The sequence below is a fragment of the Oncorhynchus masou genome, chromosome 5, assembly GCF_036934945.1.
Source record: "Oncorhynchus masou masou isolate Uvic2021 chromosome 5, UVic_Omas_1.1, whole genome shotgun sequence".
NCBI lineage: Eukaryota > Metazoa > Chordata > Actinopteri > Salmoniformes > Salmonidae > Oncorhynchus > Oncorhynchus masou.
Genome location: NC_088216.1, coordinates 24,970,892 through 24,983,672, shown reverse-complemented (window position 1 = coordinate 24,983,672; position 12,781 = coordinate 24,970,892). Strand labels below are relative to the sequence as shown.

Here is a 12,781-nt window from a genome sequence, read left to right as displayed (position 1 = left end):
ATGTAATTACGTTCAGAGTGGAGGAATGAGACGATAAGGTGCCCTGAGACAAGGCCTGAGAAGACAAGGTGGGGAATATTTCTTCCAAGATATTCTTTCATTTTGTGCTGCAATTAGCTACACATAAAAATGTGTTTCCAATTAGTTTTATTAGCTAGCTGCCCCCTTTATATTTCCACACATTTTGTTATTGGAAGATATGCAATTATGATCACTCCCATTGCCAATTACAACCACAGAAGTCAAATTAATATTCCTTTAAGCGTTAATAAGGGGTTTAAATAGACTTAAGAAAAAATGGTTTACAGATGTCTGGACATGAATCAAGTTGTTTGCTCATATCTCCTAAGTAGTGTGTTCTACAGGGCCAGAAACATTGATCTAATTTCCCTGTTAATGACCTGACCGTGTTCCACTACGTAAGAGTCATCACACAACAGGGTTCAAACAGACTGTTGGCTGTACCCTTCAGGCAGCACAAACAGAGACCAGCAAAGAGGACGTACGGGAATCGAAGGAAGAAATCCCGCCACACCAGAGCTAGACCTAATAGTCTCCAATTGTGATCTAGAGAGAGCACTGAGGAATTAATGACGGCTGCAATGACTGGCTAGCTAATGTCAAGTAAAGGTTACACATAACCCAGAAGCTATTCCTCTAAAAAAAATAAAAAATAATTCGGACTGATATATTGACACTGTAAATGGAGTCAATAGATAGCAAGCATGTGTTGTTGACGAACACCGTGCCAACGAGGACCATGTGTACTTCATCACCCGGTACTGTTAAAAACAGTCATGAAGGACGTCCTATCATGACGTTGTCATCATGACTCTGTGTAGTGGTCACAAGTCGGAGGGGGGGGCAATAGCCTGCTGTGCACATGCTGCCACGGGCCCCTCGCTGTCTCGCCCTGCACACCAACAACTGTCGCCTATAACAGGAAATGACACGTTTGCCGTTGCTCCCTGCTCACGTCCTCCCTATCTTGTCCTCCTTCCACCCACCTCTCACATACACTAACAGTAGTGTTAACCCCGCAGTGGGGTCTGGTAGATGGACTCCTCTGTCATTGGATGAGAAAAGGAGAGGCTGTTTCAGAACATGATTCATTGTGGTGTTTATGGCATAACAGGCCACAGATCCACCTCTTAAGAGCTCTCTACCCCCAGGATAGTCACCTGAACAGGGTCTGGTTCACTAGAGGGAAAACATGACCTATTTATTTTAATAGAGTGAAATGGGACAGATTTTTTTGCTTTCCCGTTGTAAAGTGTTTTGCTACGGTGTATGAGCCACGTTCAGTCCTGCCACCTTGCCTGTGAGCTGAATGGTAACGTAAGCATGAAACAATGGCGGACGTATTAGTGAAAGGTTACACTGTAATCACAATGCACCTACTCCCTTGTGGGCTAATGTAGCTAATTAACGGTTGGTTTATTGTGTTGATGGCTAATAACTGTAGCGGCTAGCCTGGAAGCTGTAAACACATTACAGCTCAATAGGTTTTAATATTAAGTCAGTGTCTCCTACTCTAAAGCGTCGGTGAAATAATGAATGGTGGACTAAACACATGGAACAGGGTTCCCTCTTGACACTGCAGAAATACGTATTTGAGGTTTCTGTATTCCTATTTGTTGGTTGAGCTTACATATCAACAAGGTGTTATGACATTGGCCATGCTTGCAGATAGTGGGAGATGTCGAAGGTAAATTCTTCCGGGTCTGATATTGACACGCAAGCGGTAGGTCACATTCTGAAATAGAATATTCTACTTTCATATTTACAATGTGTAAGAGTTTACTATGTACCTGTCCTGATGTGTATACACACTGAGTATACAAAACATTATGAGCACCTGCTCCTTCCATGACAGACTGACCAGGTGAAAGCTATGATGCATTTTTGATGTTACTTGCTAAATCCACATCAAATCAGTGTAGATGAAGAAGAGACCGGTTAAACATGGATTTTTAAGCCTTGAGACAGTTGAGACATGGATTGTGTATGTGTGCCTTTCAGAGTGTGAATGGGCAAGACCATGAAAATCTAAGTGCCTTTGAACAGCATATGGTAGTAGATGCCAGGCGCACCCGGTTTGTCTCAAGAACTGCAACACTGCTGGGTTTTTCACACAACAGTTTCCCCATGTGTATCAAGAATGGTCTACCACCCCAAGGACATCCAGCCAATTTGACACCTGTGGGAAGCATTGGAGTCAACATGGGCCAGCATCCCTTGTGGAACGCTTTCAACACGTCGTAGAGTCCATGCCTCAACGAATTGAGGCTGTTCCGAGTGCAAAAGTGTGTGACCTCAATATTAGGAAGGCTAATGTGTGGTATACTCAGTGTCTGTGTACGGTACCTGTTAGATATTGGGGGAAGTCTGGGTTGTGCTTTGGTATGTTATTGCTGTAAGAGTGAGTTAGCTAGCTCGAGATTAGCCCCTGCTAATGCAGTGGTTTCCACAGTAACAGCAGAATCACAAATCTACAGCCATCAACATACTGTTGTCCTGCACATCTAATGTGCTTCTTTGTGTCCATTGCCAGAATAAACACCAATCAATTGGGACCGCTGGCGGGGCATTCCTTGCTTTAAAAACAACGCAAGAGGGCTAGGAAGTACGGTCACATCTGTTACACTGGTGCTGAGACCAATTCTCTTGTCTTCGCAGCATAGCTGTTGTGTACGCACACACACTAATGTTGACTGCAGTTAAGCTAACAGTGTCACTCCTTGGCCATATAGGGATACAGTGTGGCTGACACCAAGGCAAGGACATCTAGAACATCTGACGACATGCTACACTGCTGCGTCTTGTTCTACTGTCTTCAATGATAGCTGTCCATTGGTGGATCGTGTACAGTACAACCTGTCGAAGGCTGGGTAAAATGGAGGTCATGTGACCAAAGTTGGAACTACTGCAAATGGAAGCAATATGGCTGATATTTCAACAGCAGAAACAGGAAACGAAACATGGTCAGTCACATAAGGTGGGGCACAAACATGGTTCTTTCTTTCTTGAGAGGCAAGTGAAGCGGAGGGGCTGGGTTGGAAGGAATGGTCCGCTCTTCTATTGGGGAAAAAAAAAGTCTCATGCAGAAAATGTGTCCTGACGCTTCAACTCACCTTGAACTTGCTACAGCAATCCACCAGAGAGCAGATGCATGGGGTTGCCAAAATTAAATCATGTCGAAAAGTTGGCCTCTACATCTTACTTACTAATCCACTGTAATGTATCAAAGTCAAGATAAAACAATCCCTGATGGGATAAAAAAAGGAGGGAACTGGAAAAAAAAAAACATACCAGGGACCTTAAACACAGGGAGCGATTAGGACTAACATGATTGGTCAATAAATACTCCCCCCATCCATTTTAGCAGATTGCTCGGCTCCATTCAGATTGAATAATCAGACAAAGGAAAGAGGGAGAAGACAGTGGGGGATGAGAAACAGGGGGGGGGGTAACCTAAAGGAGGGGGAGCAGTAACCCCCCAGAAAGCACAATGGAACAAGAGAAAGACAGTTAGAAAAAAGGTCTGGTCTGAATATTGACACCTTTCCAATCCCTGACAAATACAGCTGTCACACACTACACGCTTCAGCTCCAAAACCCGGTCCAGACAGGACACCTGGCAAACTAACTTTGTCACACACCAAACACACACTTGCACTCATTGAACTACCTCTCTATCACTCCTCCAGCTTCTCTACAGAAGGAAATCACACACGGTCAGAGAAACAAGAAGCCGTAGCATGTTATGAATGAACAGAAAACCAGAGACACTCACCCCAGCCTCACTTTCTCTCTTCCTCCTCTCTTTCCTCTCAACCACCCTGATTTCTGCTCCAGCTGGGCAGGCTCTGCTTCTGCTCCCAGGCCCCGCCCCCACAGCCTGGTCACATGACCCACCACTCTACACCCCAGCCAGGCGGCCAGCAGCAGGCATGCCACACCCCTCATTCAGGGAGAGTTGAATGGGGAGCATTGTGAATGTGCTGGACACAGCCAGTGTGTGTGTGTATATATGTTGGAAATGGGAAAAAAGGGTGTATGTGTTTGTCAGGAAAAGTGAGTGTGTTTAAGAGGTGGAAACGGAAATATTAAACAGAACATGTGTGACAGTTTGCACGTGCTTGAAAAGGAAATATATGTTTTTGTAACAAATGTGTATTCAGTGAAGGGGTGTGTATGTGTGTTGATTTCTATCTGTCCCTTCCCTGCCAGTGCTCAGTGCAGTGTGTCTCTCCCTGTGTGCGTGTGGTGTGTGTGTGTGTGTGTGTGTGTGTTGATTTCTATCTGTCCCTTCCCTGCCAGTGCTCAGTGCAGTGTGTCTCTCCTGTGTGCGTGTGTGTGTGTGTGTGTGTGTGTGTGTGTGTGTGTGTGTGTGTGTTTGTACTGTGAGTAGGACACTGGGTCATCTCTCCTCCTGGCTCCTTCTCCTCCTGGGCTACGAGTCTCCATCCATCACATTAATGCCTGCCTCTCACAGCCCCTTGACTAAAGGAATATGTCCCAGATAACAAATGAATACCATCCCACACACACACATCAGACTTAGTATGAAACATTCTATGGCAAACAGCTCTGTTGACTTTAATTCAAAACATTATGAACTGTAGAAGAGTACAATGTGTGATTTCCTTTTGGTCTCATACGTTTACTTGTTGCATGCAATAACTGCGGAGCTTGGTTTTTCATCATGTCTACATACACTGAAATACATTAGTGTGGTATTTTATTTTGGTTTCATAGCTCCATTCACTTGTTGCATAGGGCTATCCATCTGTGGAATTGTGTCTATCAGAAATCCGCATTCACACAATAAAAGACACAATCCTTTCAACGCTGAAACAACACGCTTCTTTCTTATCCGATTGCTGGAGTTAAGAGAACATTTGTTTTATCTCAAGCGGGTGGAAAGATGGAAAGAGAAACATCTCCGTACTGCACTTATCCAACAAGCTTCCCCCCCCCATATTTGCAAGCTAATGCGAGGCCCAAGAGATGTTGTTTTCTCATATTCAGCACAAACGCCTACCTTCCTGTCATGGTTTCGGTGGTTTGTGTATGTATTGGACCACATGGTTTGTGCACCTGGCCCTATTGGCATCCGGTCTCAGTGGGAGATAGATATGAGAGAGTATGTTGTCTTCCCCTGAACTAATACAGATCATCACCAGCATGCTCTTCGGTTGAGGCTGTGTCTGTTTATTCTTCCAAGAAAATACTCATATTGAAGCTAGGCAGTTGCATGTGGTTTCTGATTCAATGTAGGGCAGGTTCTGAAGTATGCACTGATTTGTCCATGATTTGTTCATCCGCAGCGTAAAACACTGCAGCACAAACGTTGCTTGTTTGTTTGTTTGTTTGCTTTGCCTTGTCTTGTGCGAAGCCAGAGATCAAATGTGACTGAACCAATGACCGCCATAAATTTAGTTAGTTCTGTGGAAAAGCAGCTAGTTCGGGATAATCACCCTGTCATAATGGGCAAATTCTAATTGGAACTCAAGCGTTGCTCATTGACTGAGTCTATTTCAGTGCTCCAATTCATTGCAAAATAGAAATAGACGTCCTAGAACAGTCATCCTTCGATTACTAGTGTACGCTCATGACCACAGCAACTGATCCGAGTTTTTTTTTTTTTGGCAAAGAGAAGCTCTGTGGGTGAGAGATCACATTGACTTCCGTCCTTATCTTGATTACATGCCACGATAACGAGATGAGACCCTGGAGTCACTTCCTTGTTTTGCAGTTGCAAACAAACATTTGAATTATTGTGCAAGAACCTTATTAAATGACCCAGCTCTTACACGGCTGTTGCTCCGTTGGCTGAACATTTCTCCAGAGCTTTGTTTGTCATTCTGTTTGTTTTGTCATTTACCCCACTTCTGGAGGCCATTTTGAGGCCAGATTCGTATAATCACATCAAACTGTGTGGGCCGAACAGGCAACTGGAGACCCATGCAGGCACAACCCCAGAGGGGAACGCTCTGATTGGACTAGAGGTCAGGTCTGATTGGAGGAGGCCCACACAGTGATTAGAACACATGGAGCTGATTAACCAAGTCACCTCAATGACTCAGCAGAGAGAGTGACTCACACAGACATACAGCCTCCCACCCAGAGAGATGGAAGAAGGGATGAAGAAGGACAGCGGAGGAGGAGGGAGAGAACATCTGGCCAAGCTTATCTGGGAAGGAGAGAAACAAGCGACTTCCTGTTGAGCTGTAGCCGAGGCTGCTCTGCTCCCCTGTGGTGCAGATGGAGACCGCATGTGAGGATGCATGCAACCAGATGAAAACAGCTGAGGCCTGGGTGCATCTCTCTAGTCCAAAGTGGCTTCCTCTCCTTGTCTCCTTCTCTCCGTCCACACTTATCTGAGGGAACCAGATAAGTGACAGCAAATTCCCACTAGGATTAGATCAGTGTAGGTGAAGGAAAGCAGACGGAGAGAGGTAGCCCCTTTACACTATTGACATGAACCCATAATCTCATGGCACCACATAGGAGACATGGTATAGGCAGAAAAAGGCCAGTTTGGAGTACATTTTAGGGACAGACTTCTTCCTGACTGTGTGAACAGAACAGGATACACTCTGACCTTGGTCACATGGTCAGGAAAACCCCTAGCCCTACTTGTTCTTCTCTCGCTACCCTGAAGACATGACGTTCGTGCAGTCCATTTCTAATCCTCCTCCATATACACACACTGTATTACTTCCTCGGGGACTGTGCTGCACTCCAGCAACGCTACACGATCCCTCCAACTCTGCTCCTGACTCACCTCAGACCTCAGCTTGTGTGTTGCTCTTCAAGGTTACAATAACCCTGGCCTTGTTTGCTTTCATCTGCACACACACACACACACACACACACACACACACACACACACACACACACACACACACACACACACACACTTTGGAAAGACCCATTCGCCTGTTGTTTGAACAGTGGCCGCAAAGTAGATAAACTGTTGGAATTTGTGGTCAGAGGTTTGTTTAAGCCAAGGTGTTTATCTAGTGGCTTGTTTCCCCTCAGTTTTATAGTGTTAGGATACTTCCCAGCTGTGTTACCTAACAGAGCCAAATAACCCCCATATAGATATATACACTACCATTCAAAAGTTTGGGATCACTTAGAAATGTCCTTGTTAGTGGAAAAAAAGGCACATTTTTTTGTCCATTAAAATAACATCAAATTGATCAGAAATACAGTGTAGACATTGTTAATGTTGTAAATGACTATTGTAGCTGGAAACAGCTGATTTTTAATGGAATATCTACATAGGCGTACAGAGGCCCATTATCAGCAACCACCACGCCTGTGTTCCAATGGCACGTTATGTTAGCTAATCCAAATTTGAAATCCAAATGAAAACCCTTTTGCAATTATGTTAGCACGGCTGAAAACTGTTGTCCTGATTTAAAGAAGCAATAAAACTGGCCTTTAGATGAGTTGAGTATCTGGAGCATCAGCATGTGTGGGTTCGATTACAGGGTCAAAATGGCCAGAAACAAAGAATTTTCTTCTGAAACTTGTCAGTCTATTCATGTTCTGAGAAATTAAGGCTTTTCCATGCTAGCAATTGCCAAGAAACTGTAGATCTCGTACTACGCTGTGTACTACTCCTTTCACAGAACAGCGCAAACTGGCACTAACCAGAATAGGAAGAGGAGTGGAAGACCCCGGTGCACAACTGAGCAAGAGGACAAGTACATTAGAGTGTCTAGTTTTTAGAAACAGACGTCTCGCAAGTCCTCAACTGGCAGCTTCATTAAATAGTACCCACAAAACACCAGTCTCAACGTCAACAGTGAAGAGGCGACTCCGGGATGCTGGCCTTCTAGGCAGAGTTTCTCTGTCCAGTGTCTGTGTTCTTTTGCCCATCTTAATCCTTTCTTTTTATTGGCCAGTCTGAGATATGGCGTTTTCTTTGCAACTCTGCCTAGAAGGCCAACCTTAACAAAGTCTACACTGTATTTCTGATCAACTTGATGTTATTTTAATGGACAAAACATTTTTTGGAAAGAAAAGCACAAGGAAATTTCTACGTGACCCCAAACTTTTGAACGGCTAATAAAAGGCCCCGTCCTTGTTTGCTTTCATCTGCACACACACACACACACACACACACACACACACACACACACACACACACACACACACACACACACACACACACACACACACACACACACACACACACACACACAGAGAACGAGCTGTTGAGTCTGCTAATCTGCAAGGCTAGCATGTAGAAGGATTCCATCAAACCCACATTAGAAGCATGCAGACTCAGACATAACACATACTGTGTATATGCACAAACTATTCAACTCCACTATCGACACAAAGAAAATTCTTAGTGATACATAACTCAACTGTGGACATGGAGCCTTAACGCAACATATAAGAGTAGCACGAAACAGAGCAGATGACAAAACAACACTTCAAGGAGAAAGAAATCAATGCAGACCTTATGCGGCCTTACCTCATCTAAACTGAGGTTTTAGGGGGAGGAGAGGAACTTATTAAAAAGCATCTTGGGATGTCCCTGAATCCCTTTCCATTTACTCAGCGTCTAAAGTAGAGATACACAACATGTAGCCCTGATTGGCCTTAATAGAAACCAGTTGTCTCAGTCACACCAGTTATGTCGCAACAGCCTTCCCCTTCCTTCACCAAGTTTGCATCCCAAATGACACCCTATTCCCTACATAGTGCACTACTTTTGACCAGAACCCTATGGACCCTGGTCAAAAGTAGTGCACCATATAGGGAATAGGTTACCATTTTTGTCTCAACCCAACAGCCATACTCACAGAGGACCTCAATCTCAGGGTTAATGTGCATCTCTGCACCACATGCAGCCATGTCTTCCAATCGCAGTCCCAGTCGAAGCATCACAGAACAGACTATTCCGACGTGGAAGTAAAAAAAAAAATCCTCAATAAAATTCCCAACTGCTTCCCAAACCTAAACTCTTCACTGTGACAGCTGGGAGTGACTGGGAGCGCTTGGGATCTAATGCCCTATTTCTGCAACTCTCCCTCTTCCCGATGTTCCCAACTCAACGTTTCTTACCAGGAGCCTCAAGACTGAACAATAAACAGAGCTCCACGGATCCGATTGGCCTTCCGGGGGAATCCCTGCCCCTAATTCCAGCTGGAATTCTAGGGGGGAGTCAGATGACTCAGCTTGGAATGGAGGAGAAGAAAGAGAGGAAGATGGGACCCTGATTACATACTTTCTCTCTGTGCGGTCGTTCCAGAAAACTTCCCAGAGTTATGAGGATAATTATCCATAATAGAAACCTTGCCATGTGCTGAACTGGGAGAGACACACACAGAGAGAGAGAGCTTATCAGTGTTACAGTAAATTCATACCAAAAGATCTAGTCATAACATAAGTTGTCAAAAGTTTTTTCCAATTACAGTTTTACTGTAAATTGGATGATTTAAATGGTGTAGCCTGTTTCTAAACGATATGTCAGTACAGTCTAGAAAGGGAGAATAGGACTAACCGGAGTACTACTGTACTCAAAACAGCCTCTACTTTGTCGGCAATTCAATGACTTTACTTAGCTAACCAACACTGCATACTGTCAGAGGCAGTACTGTTGCCCTTTCCCCTACATCTTCAGCTGCTCTTGCTTGTTCCGTCTTCTCTCCCCTGTGTCTCATCACTGAGTACAAAGGTGAAAGTTCACCCAGAGTTCCTCTGAACTTTAGCTAAATTGAAAAAGCTAGCTACGTCCACAGGATAATGACTCCCAATGTAGCGGTGTTAGCTGTGCTTAGGCAATAGAGGACTAGCCGTTCGCCATGGAGGTGAGAAGCCAGTCAGGCAACTAAGCAGTGTGTGTTTGTGCGCGTGCGTGTTCGTGTGCGTGCGTGTTCGTGTGCGTGCGTGTTTGTGTGCGTGCTAACCCAGTGTTGTTTGATCTAGGGCTGTTCAGAGGGGATTAGGGTTTAAGTCTAGTCATAATATTACCCCTGTCAAACACACCTCCAGGCACTGTGCCGTGCGTCAATGGGTGCGATGATGACTCCATTATGAAGAGTGGTCTCATTCACCTCAATTTAAAGTGAGCATCAGCTAGGAAGTAGTTGCCATGGCTATTATCAGCATGGGGCACCAGCCTGTTAAACTGACACCATGTTGGCCCTACAGTACTTCCATTACGTCCTGAGGAAATTGATTGAATGACAGATCAAATCAAACAAACCTGGAGGGGCCAATACGACCAAATCATGAGATCTGTTGGTGAGACACTTATTTAACATGGATTCATGTCTTTGTGTTTTACGGTTTTTAAATAATTGAAGATGAGTAAACAATTGATCATAAAAAGTAACTGGTTTCCACTTCTATTGAACGTCTAAGGATCAATAACTCCTTGCAGTACTGTCCCCCCCAATGGACTAGTGGCTGATAGAATTAGGATCACAGAACATAGACTTGAATGGGGATGCCCGTTCTAGTAATTATATTTCTATGGTGGCTGATGACTATTATTATGGTACCTCCTTAGGAGAGGTCCAGCAGGGAGAGGTGGTGTACTGACCCCACACATACCCTGCCCAGCCCCCCATCTGCCCCCTGCCCAGCCTAGCAGATGGCACAACAGCGGTACGTATTGGCCATCTGTCCAGTGCCCACTCACAATTTGTGTGCACACACACTCACACTCACTCAATCTCTGGCCACACAGCAACGACCGTGGTTACTGCCCGAGACAAGACCTATACATGACGTCAATATCTGGGAACCTCGTATTGTTAAGGTGAAAGAGAGAGTAATTACAGCAAAAACACCATTATCATTCCAAACATGGCCCTTATCAGCCAGAGAATGAGGGAAACCTCATTAGCAGAGGATGTTGAGAGCTGAGGCACTGACCCAAATTGGACCTTCTCTTTGTTAACCAGCTGTACAGTTGGCAAAAATGAGAAATAGTGAGCTCATCCTGGTCAGCCCGTAGCAGCTGGGTGCAGTCTATAAGCAGGACCAGACAGGACCAGACAGACACCTCTTCAAGATAAACTGAATAAAAGACAGAAAAGGTCCTGGCCCTACCTATTTTGTACGGTCGTGACTAGTGTCAGACCAGCATTCAGAGAACTCACTAAGGAAGACCAGGGTGGGGACTGGGAGATAGTGGCTCAGGGAAACTGGAAATAGGAGGAAGGGGGAACTGGGGTTGCTTTAGTGGAGTGTATGGGTGTGTGTGTGTGTGTGTGTGTGCTGCTGCATGGGAACCTTCTTTAACCCCTGACTTCCACCAGGCGGAGCAGAGTAAACAGAAGCTTCCGGAAACCTTATCTGGGGGACCCTGTCCGGTTTCCACTTCTCTCAGTTCAGCTCTACCCTCAGGGGAAGCGCTCAATACACACAGGCAGACACAGGCTTTCCACTGACCCAGTCAGAGTCCACAGCCTCCAAAACACGTTCAATCACATCAGGAATAAATCCTACAAAACACAAGCAGACACATTCATTCAGTTTTAGTGAGATATAGAACCATGTGCGAGTGAGAGAAGAGAAAGGCGGGAGAGAATGAAAGAAACAGAGTAGATAAGAGAATAAGAGATTACTTAAGAGTACTTAATAATGCACCTTTAATTACTGTCTACATGCCCTCAGCAATGCCCTATATAAGATGCGAGCATTACCTGCAAGCCAGGTCCCATAGCTATCTCCCCTAAGTCATACCCTAACCCTACACTCCACCTGTCATACTGCACCTCCTGCTGGCCACTCTGAGCTCTGCGCCCACAGACATCATTATGAGCAAACGCTGCTATCCCTCAGGGGAGCTGAAAGTGAGTGGCCAACACTGCAGTCTAATGACCTCAGTCTGTGGTTTTCATAGCCCGCTAACGCTAACCCTGAGAGGTTTGGAACCAGTAAACAGTTTAACATGAGCCATGATGATACGCTCTAGCCTCCTCTACTCAATTCAATTTCAATTTAAGGGGCTTTATTGGCATGGGAAACATATGTCAACATTGCCAAAGCAAGTGAAGTAGATAAACAAAAGTTAACTAAACAATAGAAATTAAGGGTAAATACTACACTCACAGACGTTCCAGAAGAGTAGACATCTCTCTCTCTCTCTCTCTCTCTCTCTCACTCTCATAATGACACAGCAGGTCATTCTGAGTGCAATTAGACTGTGAGACGCCTAACCACTGTCTGAGGGGGTGTGTGTGTGTGCACGTCATAGTCCTTCCTTGTCATCAAGATGTGTTAAGAACACCCAATAAGCATCATTTCCAGTTCAGTATCTGCCTGGTTAAAATGAGTGGGGCCTCCTTTCTCTCCTCGTACCATAGTGACTTGGTGAATGACTTCATGAATACCCTGCGAGAGAGAGAGAGGCATCTCTTGCTATGATGGATACCAGGGGCGTATTCATTACGCCCGATTCTGTTGCAACATTTCTTTTAAACGGAAGCAAACAAGACGGGACCGACCTGAATTAGTCCAATAGAAACTATAGTTTTGCTCCGTTTGCTTCCGTTTGGTTCTTAAACGGTAAACGGTTTCCGTAATGAATACACCACAGGCCCTGCTGTCAAGAGCTGCTTTACCACAGCGACTTTACCTGAGATACCAATCGGAGTGCTTCAACTAAGACTAAGAAGCTGGAGAAGGTTTAAAATCACATAGCGCTGTAGGTCATTCTAGTTCCACATATGTGACACAGCATGGAATGACACGGGGAAGGGGAAACTGAATACAGTACTTTAGAATCCTAGGGAAT

At 44.9% G+C, this 12,781-nt stretch overlaps 1 protein-coding gene across 4 annotated transcripts in view; it reads right to left on the bottom strand.

Moving 5' to 3' along the window:
• The window catches only part of LOC135537560 (septin-9-like), a 68,384-nt gene that overhangs the window by 29,710 nt on the left and 25,893 nt on the right, over positions 1–12,781 (bottom strand). The window contains exon 1 of one of the 4 annotated variants that reach the window (XM_064963706.1): positions 8,835–9,089. The exons of 2 other annotated variants lie outside the window; for them this stretch is intronic. In XM_064963706.1, the coding sequence (XP_064819778.1) occupies positions 8,835–8,916 (82 nt within the window). In that variant the 5' untranslated portion in view covers positions 8,917–9,089. Of the gene's footprint in view, positions 1–3,796; positions 3,913–8,834; positions 9,090–12,781 lie in introns of those variants that run through there. One more of the 4 variants, XM_064963720.1, reaches the window with a different exon arrangement.